The sequence below is a fragment of the Hemiscyllium ocellatum genome, chromosome 16, assembly GCF_020745735.1.
Source record: "Hemiscyllium ocellatum isolate sHemOce1 chromosome 16, sHemOce1.pat.X.cur, whole genome shotgun sequence".
Taxonomy (NCBI): Eukaryota; Metazoa; Chordata; class Chondrichthyes; order Orectolobiformes; family Hemiscylliidae; genus Hemiscyllium; species Hemiscyllium ocellatum.
In genome coordinates this window covers 17,117,728-17,137,088 of record NC_083416.1, presented here as the reverse complement: position 1 = coordinate 17,137,088, position 19,361 = coordinate 17,117,728, and the positions used below count along the sequence as shown (strand labels likewise).

General features: G+C 40.4%; 1 protein-coding gene across 1 annotated transcript in view; it reads left to right on the top strand.

Moving 5' to 3' along the window:
* The window catches only part of LOC132823541 (ran-binding protein 17-like), a 955,175-nt gene that overhangs the window by 271,141 nt on the left and 664,673 nt on the right, over window positions 1-19,361 (top strand). Inside the window, exon 14 of the mRNA XM_060837486.1 lies at window positions 6,245-6,380. Within this exon, the coding sequence (XP_060693469.1) occupies window positions 6,245-6,380 (136 nt within the window). The remainder of the gene's footprint in view (window positions 1-6,244; window positions 6,381-19,361) is intronic.

The following is a 19,361-nucleotide window of genomic DNA, read 5'->3' as shown; positions in this document are numbered from 1 at the left end:
GGAATTTGTCAAGATGACACATATTTTCGTGACCCAGTTCCAGGCTTTTATTTGGATTTAGCAAAATGTTCAGCGTCAAGTAATTAAGTTTTCCACTTGGTGGCGCCAAACCTTAAGTAGTGCTAGGCCAGATTGCAATTGTAATGTGCAAACATTAAAAAAGGAACAGGTGAAGACCATTCAGTCCTTTGAATCTGTTCTGTCATTCAGTATGGTTCAACTGGTCATCCAACTCCTCCTCCTCCATCTCCAAATATATTAGGATCCCTTTACCCCTGAGAACGGTTTGTAACTCCTTCTTGAAAACATTCAGTATTTTGGCCTCAACTGCTTTCTGTGGCAAAGAGTTTTGATCAAACTGACTGGCTGTGAAGTGACAAACGTGTCTGGAAATTGGAGTTAAGTCCAAGAAAAACAAGCAAGCAGTGAAGTTTCACAGCTGTCCTTGGAGAGACTTTATTATCCAGCTACTTACAGCTGGGGATCAGCGAAGTGATTGTTTTCAAGCCTGATGAAACAAATTTTAAAATTTTTTGTAAATCTACAGCAGTAAATAAGGTGACTTTTTTAAAAAAAAATATGTTTTACTGAAAATGTCTCTTGACTAATTTTTTTTCACATACAACATACCTACTAAGTTATCCTAGAGCAGTAAAATTGTGCTATTTTCTGGGTCTGCAGATAGAACAAAGACAAGGCACTTGGTCCCTTCCAGCTTGCACCGACAGATTTTGCCTTTCTATTCTAAAACTGTCTTTACTTATCGGATCCTTATCCCCCAATTCCCTCTCTATTCATGTATTCATCCAGGTGCTGCTGTTGTGTTTGCCTTCCACCACCTCTGGCAGCACATTTTTGGTACTCAACCACCCTTTGTGTGAAAAACATGCCTTGCACATCTCTTTTAAACTTGCCCCTACCCCTGCATCTTGAACTTACGTCCCCTAGTAATTGATCCCTTCACACTGGGAAAAAGACTCATAGCTGCCTCACAGCGCCAGGGTCCCAGGTTCAATTCCAGTCTTGGGCGACTGTGCGGAGTTTGCACATTCTCCCCGTGTCTGTGTGGGTTTCCTCTGGGTGCTCCGGTTTCCTCCCACAGTCCAAAGATGTGCAGGTCAGGTGAATTGGCCATGTTAAATTGCCCATAATGTTAGATACATTAGTCAGAGGGAAATGGGTTGGTGTGGACTGGTTGGGCTGAAGGGCCTGTTTCCACACTGTAGGAAATCTAATCTAATCCAATCTATCCATGTCATTCACAATCTTATAAATTTCTATCAGGTCACCCCTCAACCTCCTGCATTCCAGTGAAAACAAACTCAGTTTATACAACCTTCCTTCATAGCTAAAATCCTCCATAACTAGGCAACATCCCAGTAAACCTTTTCTATACCATCTCCATAGCATCCACATCTTTCTGGTAGTGGTGACCAGAACACAATATTACCAGTGTGGCTTAACTAAAGTTGTATAAAACTGCAGTATATCTTGCCTATCCTTATACTCAATGTCCCATCCAATGAAAGCAAGCATGCCATCGGCTTTTTTAAAACTACTTTATCTACCTATGCTGCCACCTTTAATGATCAGTGGACCTGCACATCCAGATCCCTCTGCATTTCAGTGCTCTTAAGGGTTCTTCCAGTCACTGTATAATTTCCATCTGTAGTTGACCTTCTAAATTGCATCACCTCATATTTGTCCAGATTAAACTCTATCTGCCATTTTTATGCCCATGCCTCCAACTGACCTATATCCTCTACCTTCTAACAGTCCTCAGTATATGCAACTCCACCAAACTTTGTATCGTCCAAAAACTTACTAATTAGACAAACCTTGTTTTCCTTCAAATCCTTTATGTAGATCACAGATAAATGTCATCGGGACCTGGGAACGTATCTATCTTAATACTTTTTAAGACACACAACACCTCTTCCTTTTTAATAGCAACTTGGATTAGAAGCTCCCTTCCCTGAGATCATCCTCTACCAAATCCTTTCCTTTGCTGAATATTGACACAAAGTATTCATTTCACACCTCACTTACCTCTTCTGCTTCCACACATAGATTCCCTTCTTTGTCCTTGAGTGGACTAACTCTTTCCCTGGCTACCCTCTTATTTTATTATATGTGTAAAGAATCCTTGGAATTCTCCTTAATCCTGTTTGCTAATGGCTTTTTATGACTCCTTTTAGCCTTTCAAGTACCTTGTTTAAGTTCTTTCCTTTTTTCCTTGTATTCTTCAAGAGCTTCATCAGTTCCCATCCTCTGTAACCTTCCATATGCTTCCTTTACCTTGCTGCTCCTGAACTCTTTCTAAAATGCCGTTTCAAATATTCCCAGATGTCCAATGTGGCTTTACCCTCAAACAACTGCCTCGAATCAAAATTGTTCAGTTCATGCCTAATATTGTTATAATTTTCCTTCCCTAAATTTAACACCTTCACCCAAGGACTGCTGTTATCCATATCCATGGGTATTTTAAATCTCACGGTATTACGGTCACTACATCCGAAATGCTCCCCCACTGAACCTTCACTCACCTGGCCAGGCTTGCTTCCCAAAACCAGGTCCAGTGTAACCCCTTCCTTGGTTGGACTGTTTAAATACTGTGTCAAGAAACCCTCCTGAATGGTCTTTACAGATTTTGCCCTATCTAAGCCCCGAGTATGAAGTGGGTCCTAGTCAATATAGGGGAAGTTAAAATCACTCACTACAACAACCTTGCTGTTTTCACATCTTTTCTGCATATTCTCTCTTCTATCTCCTGCTCGCAGTTGGGAGGCCTGTTGTATACCCCCAGCATTGTAATTTCACCTGTTCTGTTCCTGAGTTCTACACTTATTACTTTGTTACTCAGGTCCTTTGATGTATCCTCCTTCAGCACAGCTATGAATACTCCTTTTTTAGTAATGCAACTCCCCCACCCTTTTTGCCTCCTCTTCTACCACATCCACGTTCTGGGACATTCTGCTGCCAGTCCTGTTTCTCTTTCAGTCAAGTCTCCAAAATCGCAAAAAATGTCATAGTTCCAAAAAGCACTGTCATAGAGTCATGGAGATGTACAGCATGGAAACAGACCCTTCGGTCTAGCCCATCCATGCGGACCAACTATCCCAATGCAGTCTAGTCCCACTTGCCAGTATCTGGCCCACATCCCTCCAAACCCTTTCTATTCATATACCCATCCATACCTCTTAAATGTTGCAATTGTACCAGCCTCCACCATTTCCTCTGGCATTCCATAAACATACCACCCGCTGTGTGAAAAAGTTGCCCCACTGTCGATTGTGGTTTTAGTAGAGTGATGTGCTTTCCCTGTCCGATGTAGTAATTCGGGAGAATTTCAATGTTCCTAATAATTATGTCTGCAGGAAAGATGTTTGGTTGCTAATCCTATTGGATCACATGGGTCAGTTGGAGAGGCAGTTAAAGGCAATGAGGAATTAACAGGAGCCAGGGGGTGTGATGGATGGCAGTTTTAGGAAGGTAGGAAAACCGCAGATACAATCAGATTGTTTATCTCGAGGAAAGGTAGGAGGGGTAGGCAGATAGTGTAGGATTCTCCAGTGGCTATCCCTATCTCAAACAAGTAGGCTGTTTTGGAAAATGTAGTGGGTGATGGACTCTTGGGAGTGTAGTACTGACAGCCAGGTTCCTGGTACTGAGACTGGCGGTACTGTAACGAGGGGTACGTCCAGTTTGAAGTGATCGATTGTGACAGGGGACCCTTTAGTTAAAGGTGCAACCGACAACAAGGCATCAGAATGGTGTTGCCTCCCTTGTGCCAGAGTCACAGATGCCTCAGAGAGAGTGCCAAATATTCTCAAAGGGGAATGGGACCAGCAGGAGGTTGGTTATACATTGGTACCAATGACATAGGACGAGAAAAGGAAAAACAAATATAGGAACTTAGGCAGGAAGTTAAAAAGTAGGTCAAGGGTAGTAATGTCTGGTTTACTCCTGGTTCCATCTGCTAATACAAGTCAGAATAGAAGTTCAAAGCAGATGAATGCATGGCTGGGAAGCTGGCGTAGTGAAGAAAGATTCACATTTTGGATCATTGGAATCTCTTCTGAGTTAGAGGTGACCTGTATAAGAAGGATGGGTTGCACCTGAATTGGAATGGAACTAATTTACCAGCAGGGAGATTTGCTAGTGCTCTTTGGGGGGTTTTAAACTAGTCAGGCGGGCAGGGGTGACCCAAAGGGATAGTAAGAAAAGAGATCAGTTTGAGGCTGGTACAGTTGAGAAGAGGAGCAAGTCAAGGCAGGCAAAAGCAAGGCAGAGAATGAGTTAGGACTGATAAATTACACTGCATTTATTTCAGTGCAAGAGCCCTGACAGGTAAAACAGATGAATTCAGGGTATATTTGGGAACATGGGACTGAAATCATAGCTGTGATAGAAATGCAACTCAAGGATAGATCATTCTCGCAGTTTAATGTTCCAGGGTGTCAATGCTATACAAAGGATAGAAAATAGGGTCAGAGAGGAGGGGAAGTGGCGTTTTTGGTTAGGGGTAACATTACAGCTGTATTTCGGGAACATATTCCAGGGAGTGTGTCCAGGGAGGTTATTTTGATGGGATTAAGAAATAAGAAAGGGATGATCAGCTGATTTTAATTATGTATATATATTTTATATATCACCTCCACAATGCCAATCTGAAATTGAGAAGCAAATATGTAAGGAGATTTGAATTATCAAAAAGAAAAATAGGGTTGTAATGGTTCAGGGATTTTATCTTTCCAAACATAGACTGGGACTGCCACAGTGTTAAGAGATGGAGAGGAATTTGTTAAGTGTGCACAAGAAAATTTTCTGATTCAGAAAATATACCAACTAATTTGATTGAATTTTTTGAGGAGCCAACAGAGAGGGTGTTAAGTGGAATACATTTGATGAGATGAAAATAGACTTCCAAATGTATTTGACAAAGTACACACAACAAGCTATAGGTCAACTATAGGTGGAAATAATACAGTGAATGGCAAACCCTTGGGCTTATTGATATGCAGAGGGATCTGGGTGCAGGTCCTCAGATCACTGAAAATGGCAGTAAGGTAGTAAAAAAGGCTTATGGTGTGTTGGCCTTCATTGGATGGGGTATTGAGTATAGGATAAGCAGGTTAAACTGCAGCTTTATAAAACTTTAGTTAAGCCACATTGGGAATATTGTGTATAGTTCTGGTCACCACTACCAGAAGGGTGTGAATGCTTTGGAAAGGGAACAGAAAAGGTTTACCAGGATGTTGCCTGGGGCGATCTTAGCTATGAAGGAAAGTTGAATAGACTGGGTTTATTTTCACCAAAATGCCGAAGGTTGAGGGGCGACCTGACAGAAGTTTGTAAAACTGTAAATGGCATAGATAGAGTGGAAAGTATGAGTCTTTTTCCCAGTGTGAAGTGGTCGATTATGAGGGGTCACGGGTTCACGGTGCTTGAGGGCAAGTTTAAAAGAGATGTTTGAGGCATGTTTTTCACACAAGGGGCAGTGAGTGCCTGGAACATGCTGTAAGAGGAGGTGGTGGAAGCAGACACAATGGCAGCATTCAAGAAGTATCTGGATGAATACATGAATAGGAAGGGAATAGAGGGATATGGATTCTGGAAGCAAAAAACAGTTTTAGGATGGAAAGTCAAAATTTGTCGACGCAGGCTTGGAGGGCCAAAGGGCATGTTCCTTTGCTGTATTGTTCTTTGTTTTTGTTCTTTGTTGATGTTTCTACCACTTCTTTTTCCCACCCATTTCCATCACGTCCTCCTCCTTCACATCTCTCTGTCCACTTTCACACCCTTACGACTTCTTCCACTTCCATACTTCCATCACTCCATCCCTTTTCTTATCTCTGTCATTCCCTCCCTTGTCAGGATCTTCACCATCTCCATATCACAGGAAACTCAGATCCCAAAAATCCTCAAATAATGGCACTCTTCAATTACTAGACATTCCAAGATGTATTGACGCTGACCATGGCCAGGATACTGAGAAGAGGTCTCCTGCTTTTCTTATAGTACTGTGAGATCTTTACATCTACCTGAGAAAGCGGAAGGGCTGTGATTCAACTTCTCATGTGATAAGCGCTATTTCTGGCAGTACAGAACTGCAGCAGTTTAGAATTATTCTCAAGTCTCTAAAATGGCTCATAACCTCAGGATGCTCTGATTCTGAGGCAAGATTACTTTCACTGAGCTATAACTGTTCATTGGTAATTAAATTTTAATGACTTTTTTTTAGTGTGTTTCAGCTGGTGAATTTGGTAGACTCTAGGCTGCCACAGTCAGGAAATGAAAAAGTCGAGCTTGCTATGCTTAGTTTCTTTGACCAGTTTCGTAAAACATACATCGGTGACCAGCTTCACAGATCCTCAAAGGTAGGCCCTTGACTTCTGGTTCAGTAGTAATACTTTAAAGAATACAGAGAATATAACATGCTTGATATAAAGTATAATCAATTGCTTCTGCTTCATGTGATTGAGGAATGCTTTATGTATTAAATAGACCTGGCAATGGGTCACCTGTGTATTGCATTGCTTCACCTTGGCAGTCAGGCTGCTGAATCAGTATGGTATAGATTGATAGGTTGAGAGGAAGTGAGCTAGGAGTTGACCCGTACAGCGTAAACACTAAAATCAACCAACTGGGTGGAAGGTCTTGTTTTATGCTCTAATTTCTATGCTCCAACTTTTTTTTAATCGCTTGTTTCCTCTTGTCAGTTTTTTCCCAGAATTTGACACTTCCCCAGTTGACTTTTCTGGGAATTGTTCCTTGGAAGCTGTTGGCTATTTGATTACTCTCACATGTGGCTGTTATTCTTGTATTTGTCCAGGCTGGTCTTTCACAGTTCTCACTCAGAGTCCACATGACTGCTCTACCAGTGGGAGCTGCTTGCTCAGTCTAGGATTGCTTTGACTGTGATTTATTTTTCAAAATTTTCCTCTCAACCAACGTCCTTATTCCACTCCCACAAACCCATTTTCTACCTTAGCCTAGGAGCATTGAGGCAAATTGTAATGTCCCATAATATTGAATCATAAAGTGCCGAAGAAGCTATTTAGCCCATTGAATCTGTACTGTATAAAATATACTACTACCTACACTAGTGCTGCTTTCCCACACTAGGCCTATAGCCTTGAATGCTATGATACTTCATGTGCTTATTCATGTATTTTTAAAGATTGTAAGGATTCCTTGCCTTAACTACCCTCCTATGCAGCGTATTCCTGATTCCCACCATTCTACGGATGAGGTGGTTTTTCCCTCTCATCCTTTCAAAACCTCCTGCCTTTCACTTGAAAATTATGTCCCTTCAACGAAGGGGCGCAGCTGCTTTATATTCACCCTGGCCATGTCCCTCATAACATTATACACCTCTGTCAGATCCCTGCTCAATCTTCTGTGCTTTAAATAAGCAGTTTGAACTTATCCACTCTTTTTTCATTGACAAAATACTCCATGCCAGACAAAGTACTGGTGAATCTCTGAGCTTCCACGTGTCTTGCCATTCATTGAGTACTCCTTTATCGTCTTATTTCTTCCAAAGTGCATGACCTCACATTTATCAGGGTTAAATTCCATCTGCCACTGATCTATCAATCTTATTTTTATATATTTTTATATCTTCCTGTAACCTAACAACTTCCTCTTCGTTATCAATCATCTGGCCAATCTGTGTACCTTCGAACTTGCTTATCATTCCATCACACTTTCTCATCAACATCACTTACGATTGCAAAAATTAGGGAAACAGCACTGATCCCTGTGTATGTCAAGATGCACCGGACTCCAGTTACAGAAAGAACTTTCAACCACAACCTTTCTCTCCTGTTACTAAGCCAATTTTAGAACCAACTTACCAAGTTACCCTGGACCCAATAAGCTTTACCTTCGTTTTCAGTTTCCCATGTGGGATGTTGTCAAAGGCCTTGCTGAAATTCACATAAATTACCAGTGTTCAAAAGCTTAGAGAAGGTACAGCATGGAAACAGACCCTTCAGTCCAACTCGTCCACGCTGACCAAATATCCTAACCTAATCAAGTCCCATTTTATAGCACATGGCCCATATCCCTCTAAACCCTTCCAATTCATATACTCATCCAGATGCCTTTTAAATGTTGCAATTGTACCAACTTCTACCACTTCATCTGGCAGTTCATTACACACACGCACCACCCTCTGTGTAAAAATGTTGCCCCTTAGGTCCCCTTCATATCTTTCCCCTCTCACCCTAAACCTATGCCCTCTAGCTCTGGACTCTCACACCCCAGGGAAAAGATTTTCTCAATGTGTCCTATTCATGCCCCTCATGATTTTATAAACCTCTATAAAATCACCCCTCAGCTCTGATGCTCCAGGAAAACAGCCCCAGTCCATTCAGCCTCTCCCTATAGCTCAAATCCTCCAATCCTGGCAACATCCTTGTAAATTTTTCTGAACCCTTTCAACTTTCACAACATCCTTCTGATAGGAAGGAGACCAGAACTGCACACAATATTCTAAAAGTTCCCTAACTAATGTCCTGTATAGCCACAACTCCTATATTCAATGGACTGACCAATAAAGGAAACCATATCAAAAGCCACCTTCACTATCCCATCTACTCTACCCTCAAGTAACTATGAACCTGCACTCCAAAAGCCTCTTTGTTCAGCAACATTACCTAGGACCTTACTGTTAACCTTACCACGAGACCAGGTTTTGGTCCAACACAAGCTTTCAGAGCAGAGTCCCATCATCCAGTGATGAAGAGGTTATGCTCCAAATGCTTGTGATTTCAAATAAACTTGTTGGGCTGTAACCTAGTGTCGTGTGACTTCTGACTTTTCCCACCCTAGTCTAACACTGGCACCACCTCCTCATACCCTTGATTAAACCTTGCCTCTCTAAATAGAGAGTATGTTGGTGATGTGAGACTCATTGGTTTATACTTCTTTGGTCTACCTCTACTATCCTTCTAGTAAAGTGGAAACCACTTTAGCTGTCCTCCAGGCCTCAGGCATTTCCCCTGTGGCCAGGGGCGATTTGAAGATTTTGATCAGGGCTCCTTTAATTTCCTCCTTCGTCTCCCACAGCAGCCTGTCCACTTTGGTTTTGTCCACTTTTAAATCTGCCTAAATCTCCAACTTTTCCTCACTCTTCAAATGAATCTGGTCAAGAACTTCACTGTCTATCTATTTGAATTCTGTACCTGCATCCGCTGCCTCCGGCGTGAAGACTCCATCAAGCTTACCAAACCAAGATTGATCTTGTAATTTTGGTCATCGAGGTATGGCTCAGGTACAGTTTTGGAAAGGTATCATCTTAAGTATGATATGGCTAAGCCTGACCTGTCCTACTGATTGCTCCATTAAATATGGAGTGTATCATGAGCATATGTGCAGGTGTTGACAGCACTCCACTGTTCCTGCCCAGGAGTGCTATGATGTACCATGGAAATCAGTAACGTTGACTTTCAATTCACATCCCATAACATATTAGATTCTGGCATTTTCCAAATGGTTCACATTCAGGTCTAGTCTCCTTGAAGATAACGTGATGAATAATGCTAGACTGAATATTATCAATTTGGGAATGGAAATTAGTTATGTTTTTAATCAATGTTTATGTTGTTTGCAAAAAGGGAAGTGATCATTTTCCCTCATACACTCCTTATTATTATCCCTGATGTCTTCAGTAACAATTAAACACCTGGACTGAGTTTCACTGTGGCTATTTGCTTTGGTAATGCCAAGGATTTGTACCAGACAAGAGATTATATTAATTCCTTGAATTAGTCAAACTTTCATGGATTTTTTTTTGGCCCTTCGATAGTTCATTATCAACGCAATTTAATGCCTTTAATATGTAAGATTCACAATGTCTTCCAGACAGATCTCTTCACAATGTCTGAAGGAAGTCTACATTAATTCAGTAATTGTTTCACTTCCAAGCAACTAAGGGCAAAGTAACAAAGGTATCTAAAAACATACAGGTCCTATTTGTTGAATGTTCTTACATTCTATGAAGTAGATGATGATTCAGTTTGATCTGCAACTTCCTGAAATGCAGGAAATCAGGCTGAGCTATGGTTCAAGTTAACTGCTTCTGTACCGAGGATGTCCTTGAATAGCTGTGACATTGGGATTTACGTAACAATATGGAAGTTTGCCGAGTATTTCCTGTTTGCAGAACTCATCAAAGCAGGGAGTTTGGGCTTGCTATTCAGTCAAAGGAGAGAATGCCAGCCCTTGGTTGAAGATCATATGCATGCGTTTTGTGTAGTGATGAAATATGAAGCCTCTGGCTACGTTTCCCCCTCTTTTTTTTTAACACTTTCCTTCTCAAAAATTACTGAGATTAACGTTGTAACTTCCCCATCTTGATTGATCCATTCACCAGAAGTAAGTCACGGGACCTTCTGTGGTTTGTATGGTTCCATAATCACTGTCCATTGAAACTGAATTACAGATAAGAATTTAGTTTAGATTAGATTACTTACAGTGTGGAAACAGGCCCTTAGGCCCAACAAGTCCACATCAGCCTGCCGAAGCACAACCCACCAACTCCCCTACATTTGCCCCTTCACCTAATACTATGGGCAATTTAGCATGGCCAATTCACCTAACCTGCACATTTTTGGACTTGTGGGAGGAAACCGGAGCAACCGGAGGAAACGCACGCAGACATGGAGAAAATGTGCAAACTCCACAAAGTCAATCGCCTGAGGCAGGAATTGAACCCGGATCTCTGGCGCTGTGAGGCAGCTCTGGCACTGTACCACCGTGCCACCCAGATAATTTACATTTTTTGTTGAAAAATCTGCAGCACCGATAAGTTGTTTGTCATTGAAAAGTAGCATTTTGAGGACTGTGTTAGAACCAGGTAAGACCATAAGAAATAGGAAGAGGAGTAGGCCATTCAGCCCCTCAAGCATGTTCTGCCATTCAAGCTTGGCTGATTCGTCATTTCTCACTTCCACTTTCCTACCTTTACCCCATAACTCTCGATTTCCCAACTGATCAAGAATTGATCTGCCTAAGACTTAAATATATACAAGGACTCTGCCTTTACAGCTCTCTGTGGCAAGGAGTTCCAATGACTCTCAGTCCTCTGAGAGAAAAAAATCCTCCTCATTTCAGTCTTAAATTGGCATCCCTTTTATCTGATCCTAAACTCTCCCATGAGGGGAAATATCCTTTCAGCATTTACCCTGTTGTGTTTCCTGACAATCCTGTGTTTCAATTATATCACCTCTCATTCTTCTTAACTCCAATGAATAATCAGATTCCCAACCTGTTTTGCCTTTGTTCTTAAGATAACCTCTCCATGCAGGGATTATCCTCCTGGAGCTTCTCCGAACCCTACCTCCAATGAAATGATATCTTTCCTCAAATAACAGCATTAAAACTGCTGATAGTACTCACGATGTGGTCTCACTGCACCTTATACAGTTGTAATAAGACATCCGTACTTTTATTTCAAGGGATTGAAAGATAAAGGCCAACATTCCGTGAGCCTTCCTGATTACCTGTGACCTAGCTTTCTGTGTTTCATTCATGAGTACCCTCAAATCTTTGTGTTTCAGCTATCTGTAGTTTTTCTCCATTTAAGTTATATTCTGTTCTTTTGTTCTCTTTTCCCAAAAAAACTTCACGTTTTCCCCCGTTACACTCCATTGGCCAACCTTTTCCTATTTACTTAATCTGTCAATATCTGTCTAAAAAACCTTTTCTATCCCTCTCACAACTTGCCTTTCCATCTATTTTTGTTTCATTTGCAAAGTTGACTACAGTGCATTCACTTCCTTCCTCCAAGTTATTAATATATATTGTAACCACTTTCAGTCCCAACTCTGATCCTGTGGAACCCCACTAGTCACAGGTTGCCAATCCAAAAATGAACCCCTTACCTCCACTCTCTGCTTCCTGCCTATAAGCCAGTTATCCATTCATGCCAATGTACTATTTCTAACACTGTAAACTCTTATGGCTTCACCTTTTGTGAGGTAATTTGTTAAATGCCTCCTGAAAGTCCAAATACAATGCATGTACTGGTTCCCCTCTATCTATTCTCTTTGAAACATCTTTGAAGACCTCTAATAAGTTAGTCAGACATGATTTGCCTTTCATGAAGCTGTGCTCATGCTCCTTGCTTCAATTATGATTGTCCAAATGTTCTGCTATTATTTCATCAATAATCGATTCCACAGCTGATGGATATTGACTATTTTGCAAATACACCACTACTGTAGAGTTAAAAGATTTCAGTAGCCAATTACAGGTTTGACACTGGTGATAAGGTCAGACAAATTCACAAATATCAACAGAGTAAGTACAAATGATGGAGCCCAGTAAGCTCATTTAGTTTTTTATCCTTGCTATTAGCAGCTGGTTCAATAATGACTCTAGATCTTTCATCTCTATTTGTACATTAATTTGTACCTTTATATTCATATAAAGTTTCAGCAATTTTACTATAGGTTGGCATTGGCTCTTTTTTTTAATAGTTCTTACTTAGTTAATTTCAGTCTGAGAAATCACATCCCACCTTAACTCTGAATGTTGTTACAACTCCTGTTCGGTGAATCAACAGGTAGCTCGGGAAAGGAACAAAGTTATTTAATTCGTGTGTGTGTGTGTGTGTGTGTGTGTGTGTGTGTGTGTGTGTGTGTGTGTGTGTGTGTGTGTGTGTGTGTGTGTGTGTGTGTGTGTGTGTGTGTGATCTTTAAGTAAATTTAAAACGTAAACTTTAAACCTTTGAATTGGATGCATCCATAAACTGGCAGAAAGCAATAACAATTATAATCTGCATTATTGGCAAATTCAACTTTCCACTGATGTTTTATTAGGCAGTCCCTGCTTAATAGGCAGAAATAAATGTATTTGCTCACTGGACATTCCTTGAAATGATGTATTGAACAGAACAATAAAAAACAGAAAATGCCAACAATACTGTTCTGATCATAAAGTTATCAGCTCAAAATATTTTATTTATTTGTCTGTCCGTGGATGTTGCCAGACCTGCTGAGTATTTCCAACAGTTTCGGTTTTTATTTCTGATTCCAATACTGCCTGCAGTATTTTACTATTGTGTATATAAGTAACACCGTTAATGTCCAGTTACCTTTTGTGTATGTAAAGTCTTCTAATACCTTTTGAGTGATTTGAATTACAGCTTGTATGGACCATTGTTTGCCAAAATAAAATTCAGTGGAAGGCAATGATTCTCAAAATCAACTTCCTGAATAAATCAAGGAGCTGTCTTAAATCACGCAGCATGACTTGGTACAGCATCTTAGTTTTCCAAGATTAATGGATGTCATCATGGTGAAACTATGTGTATTCATATAGTTGGCAGCTTTTTAAAAAAAAGGTGGTAACTCTCTCCCTCACATCAAACATTTTATTTTGGAGCCCCCTTAGATTTGGTCCTTGAGGATCTCCAGTGGAATAAGATAAATGGGAAAGGGTTTTAAAAATATTTTTAGAAAATGAATACTTAGCACTATAGTTGGAAATTACTTATCAGTTTCTGATACTCTTGAGCTTTGGAATCTAAACAAAGGAGTGTTTATTCATTATCCAGAAATGAGTTTGAATTTTACATAATAGGATTACTCTTCAGGACATTTGGAGTGAGAGTCCATCTAAAAGAATAATCTGAAACAGAACCAAACATAAGTCGAGTAAAAGGTGCAAAAGAGCATAGAAATGCAGCACATCTACCTTCTTTTCCTAGAGATCAATTAAGTTATTTTGTCACTTGTCAGTCTTACACTACTTATGCATTTGTTTGGCCACCCTTCTTGAAACTTTGAGTGTTTCCAATCCAAAAGGCAACTGCTTTGTTCATAGATTCATTTTGTTTGCTAACATTTTATAATTGTTATCCTAATATCAGTCAGGCATCTGTCCTTGAAAATGTATTGTTTTGAGTTTTTCAGCTTTCCTGCAATATCCGCATGATTGATAAAGTCTTCAGGGTTCAATTTCTACATGAGCTCTCCCTAGCCCTATACTTTGGTGCCTGATCAATGGAATCCTTTGATGTCTATCAACTTCTGCTGATTTTGTCATTTTAATTTGGACAGATAACTGCAGCTGAAATCAGGAGGATAGAGAGAGGCTAAGTAGATTGACAAGAAGGGTATTCAATGAATTTTCAAGTGAGAAAGAAAGGGCAATGAAAAATTTTGGAAAAATGAATAAGGAAGCTTTGGTATATCTAATGGCCAAACTTTTAAGAAGAAGGAATCAGAAATTTAAGAATTCAAACTCACAGACCTTTAAAATAAGAAGATAGAACTGATAAAGTTGTAAAAGAGCATATGAATAAAAGCATTGAATACAAATGCAAATAGGCAATGCTTAACATGCACAAATCATTGGTTTGGTCCCAGAAAGACTTGTGTTCGGTTTTGTGTATTCTTTCAGAAGGCTCTTAAGGCATATGGAGGAGGTTCATTGTTGACAGTGGAGGTTCACGATAGGCAAGGCACGAAGGGGATTCATGATTGTGTTAGAACAAAGACAGACAGGTGAATCAAATCAGTCTTTCTACCTTTGTATTCGCTGCATTGTAAAAATAAATGCTTGGAAGACCCTCAATAGTTGCTGCAATAGTTCCTAATCAGACCTTTGAGTAATCAATCCCAGACTTTGTGAATTATTAATTTCAGATACAGTTTTGACTCTCTGGGCTTCCACAAATTGGTGAAAGAGGTAAGGCAGGGAATTTTCACACGTTCATGTTGTGTCAGCAGCAGCCAAACCCATCTCCCCAGAAAATAAAAGAAGAATTGAACTTTGAGTTTTTTGAAGAAGTAACAAAGAAGATTGATGAGGGCAGAGTGGCGTACGTGATCTATATGGACTTCAGTAGGGCATTTAGCAGGTAGACTGGTTAGCAAAGTCAGATCACATTGAATACAGGGAGAGCTAGCCATTTGGATAGACAACTGGCTTGAAAGTAGAAGACAGAGGGTGGTGGTGGAGGGTTGCTCCTCAGACTGGAGGCCACTGGTGTGCCACAAGGATTGGTGTTGGGTTCATTGCTTTTTGTCATTTATATAAATTATTTGGATGTGAATGTAGGAGGTATAGTTAGTAAATTTGCAGATGACACCAAAATTAGAGATGTAGTGGACGGCGAAGAAGGTTAGCTCAGAGTACAATGGGATCTTGATCAGATGGGCCAATGAGTCGAGGAGTGGCAGATGGAGTTTAATTTAGATAAGTGCAAGGTGCTGCATTTTGGAAAGGCAAATCAGGACAGGTCTTATCCAATTAATGGTAAGGTACAGGAGAGTGTTGCTGAACAAAGAGACCTTGGAGTGTAGGTTCATAGTTCCTTGAAAGTCGTCTCTCAGATAGATAGGTTAGTGAAGAAGGTGTTTGGTCTGCTTTCCTTTATTGGTCAGAGCTTCAAATATAGGAAGGATGTTATGAAACTTGAGAGGGTTCAGAAAAGATTTACAAGGATGTTCCCAGGGTTAGAAGGTTTGATCTATAGAGAGAGGCTGAATTGGTTGGGGCGTTGGAGGCTGAAGGGTAACCTTATAGAGGCTTATAAAATCATGAGGGGCATGGATAAGGTAAATAGACAAGGTAATTTCCCTGGGTTGGGAGAATCCAAACTAGAGGGCATAGGTTTAGGGTGAGAGCGGAAAGCTTTGAAAGGGACCTAAAGGGCAACTTTTGCACTCAAAAGGTGGCTGTATACGGAATGAGCTGCCAAAGGAAGTGGTGGAGGTTGGTACAATTGCAGCATTTAAAAAGCATCTGAATGGGTAAATGAATAGGAAGGGTTTAGAGGAATATGGGTCATGTACTGGCAAATGGGACTAGATTAATTTAGGACATCTTCTCAGCATGATATGGACCGAAGGGTCTGTTTCCGTGCTGTACATCTCTAAGACTCTTTGGTTCTGCCCTGATAGACTGGCAGCCTTCTGGCAAGGCCTCCATTACCATTCAATATGTGTCTTCTGTTTGAACACAGGGTCCCTTCTAGACTTGCCAGAAAGACTTTGCAGGTACTGACCTCATCAGTAACCAACTGATATCTGTTTAAACACAGTGCTCTTTCTGGGATTGCTGTGGCTGTAGGAACTTTTTTAATCGAGCATCAATCTGCAACTAACTTCCAGTCCTGGCCTCTCAAACCAACAAAAGCTTGTTTGCACTGTTCTTTTCCTGTTACCACAAGTTGTTTCCCAAAGTCCATAAATCATTTCCAGCTCTCATTCCCAGTTCACTGCTCCAACCTTGAAAAAAGAATAAAAATAATAATGAAAAGTAAATCAGCAAAGGTTTTAGCATTGGGCAATGTGTGGAGGTGTTTCACAATGGACAAGGTGTGGAAGCGATTCATAGTGCACAACGTGCAGGGGGAGTTTCACAGTTGTCAAGGTGCTGAGGAGTTTCACATTGCTGATTTGGAGGTGCCGGTGTTAAAAATCTCACAACACCAGGTTATAGTCCAACAGCTTTGTTTGGAAGCATTAGCTTTCGGAGCACTGCTCCTTCATCAAGTGGTTTTGGAGTATAAGATCGTAGGACACTGAATTTATGGCAAAAGTTTACAGTCAGATGTAACTGAAATTATATATTGAAAAAGACCTGGATTGTTATTAAGTCTCTCATGTTTTAGAATGGGCATATTGGTTTCAGTTCTTTCATATGTAAATCCCATAACTTTCTTAAAGTTACATTCTCAAATGAATTTTAACAATAGGCTGTCTGTGCGCCAGTGTTCAGACTGATTCTAATCTACAAAAGGGGTTTACAGAATGCTATATGGATTCAAGCAGTTTTTGAGCAACATAAAATGTAATTCTGCTAGTACAAATTCACCCCACAAACTTTCATCTGTGTGTGTGGTGTGTGAGTGTCTGTGAGAGAGTATGTGTATGAGTGAGATTATAAAGGAGTAGAAGTCTGCGTGTGGGAGTGTATATGCGAGAAAGCTTGTGTATGAGAGAGGGTCTGCATGAGTGCATGGGTCTGTAGGGGTGTGTGTGTGTGTGTGTGTGTGTGTGTGTGTGTGTGTGTGTGTGTGTGTGTGTGTGTGTGTGTGTGTAGTGCTATGGGGTTACCTGTGGTGTGACATGAACCCAAGGGCCCATTTGAGGCCGAGGTCAAGGGTACCAAACTTGGTTATCAGCCTGTGCTCAGCCATTTTGCGTTGTTGCCTGTCCCAAAGTCAACCTTGGAGGATGGTCACCCGAAGATCTGAGATCGAATGTCCCGGACCGCTGAAGTGCCCTCTGACTGGAAGGGAAAACTCCTGTCCATTGATTATTGTGCAGTGTCCAATAAGAGTAGCCTCTGCTTGGCTCACCAATGTACTATGCCTCAGGACATCCTTGCCTGCAGCGTATGAGATAGACACATTCACTGAGTCACATGAGTACCTGCCACGTACATGGTGGGAGATGTGCACACATGTAATGGTAGCATTCGTGTCGACACTCAGATCTATCTTGCAGCGTCTACTGTGACAAGGTTGTATGGTATTGTCCTGAAAGCTGGGCAGTTTGCTGCGAACAACAATCTGTTTGAGGTTTGGTGGTTGTCTAAAGGCAAGAAGTGGAGGCAGGGGGTAGGTCTTGGCGAAATGCTCATCCTCATTGATAATGTGTTGCAGGCTGCGAAGAACATCATGTAGTTTTTTGGCTCCTGGGAAGTACTGGACAACAAAGGGTACTCTGTTGGTTATAGTTTGTGTCTGTCTGCTGAGGAGATCATTACAGTTTCTCGACATGGCACATCGGAACTGGCGATCAATTGTAATTGCAGAATTACACTTCATTTTACTTAAAAACTGCATGAATTCAAGTAACATTCTGTAAATCCCTTTTTTAGGATAGAATCAGTCTGAACATTGGGGCACAGACAGCTTCACACAGGGCACCCCTCACATCTTCATTGCATTATCTGGGCCAACATGGCACCTATTGTTAAAATTCACTTGAGAATGTAACTTTAAGAAAGTTCTGGGATTTCCATATGAAAGAACTGAAGCCAACATGCCCATTCTAAAGGATGAGAGACTTTACAAACATCCCCCCTGTAAACTTTTGCTGTAAATTCTGTGTCCTACAATCTTATGCTCCACAGCCACCTGATGAACGAGCAACGCTCCGAAAGCTAATGCTTCCAAATAAACCTATAACTTGGTGTTGTGTGATTTTTGACTTTGTAGGCATTACTGATTAAAGCCAATGGTGAAAAGGAGAAACTGACTTCTTTTATGCAACAAAATGTTAAGGAATCTGATAGTAACGTTCAAAATTAAGAAAGAGTTTGATAAGATTGGAAAGTAAACCTTGCCTCTAGCTGGGTAAATTGGTAACCAGAGGACAATAATTTAAGAATTGTTATCACTTAAAAACATGGAAACAGAGAAATATTTTGCACCAAGGTTTGATTGGTTATAGAATGCCTCATTAGAGACAGTTGTAGGAGCAGCACCCATAATAATTTTAAAAAGTACAAATAATGGCATATGGAGACAATCTTAATCCTCTGCACTGACTGTTTAGCTCTTATCAGAGTAGGTGACGTAGTACTCCAAGAGAATTAGTGATTCTTTCTCTGGACTTCTGTGTAAAGGTACTATTTATATGATAATAACCTTACAGGTCCTATTTAGTAGTTTGAAGTGTATGGGTCCTGAGTTTCTTTGAGCTGGATGTTCCTGTTTGATAATCAGAAATCGCTGCCAGAAAGCGTATTTGTGGGTGGATATTGGGTTCTGATTTGGTTGCAATGCCTACGTTTGTTGAATAGCCTGTCTGTTTTTCAATCTCTATCAAAATGAATGATGAATTAGTTGAAGCATAGGGCAGATGATTATATCTTTAAAATGACAATAGGCAGAAAATTTGGCAAAGAGAAGATCATCAAAAGTAAAATGTGAATGAATGCGATGCAATCAGTGTGCGTATAAGTAATAATTCACATTGATCACAAAGAAACGTTATAGTCCTAATTTGACTACAGTAATATTGTAACTCAACGACTATCTGTATTCACATCCTTTCAAGATAACATCTATCTATATCTTAATATGTGGCATATTAGCAATTTAGTTGAACATATTTGATATTGCTTCAATGATGCACAGCATGTTCACAGGAAGATTGTGATGCAGCATGATATAACAAATTCAACATTCAGTACAATATTATAGTAAATGAGAGACTGTCTCAGCTATGTAGAATTTTATTGTTACGCTGACTGTCTCATAAAGAGCAGTGTTGCAGGGATGCTGCTTATTGCTGACAAGATTAAACTTGCAGTTTTAGGATAATCTCTTAAATTAATTTCCAGTGATAACCTTATAGATAAACACATAGGCTGGTGTCACCTTT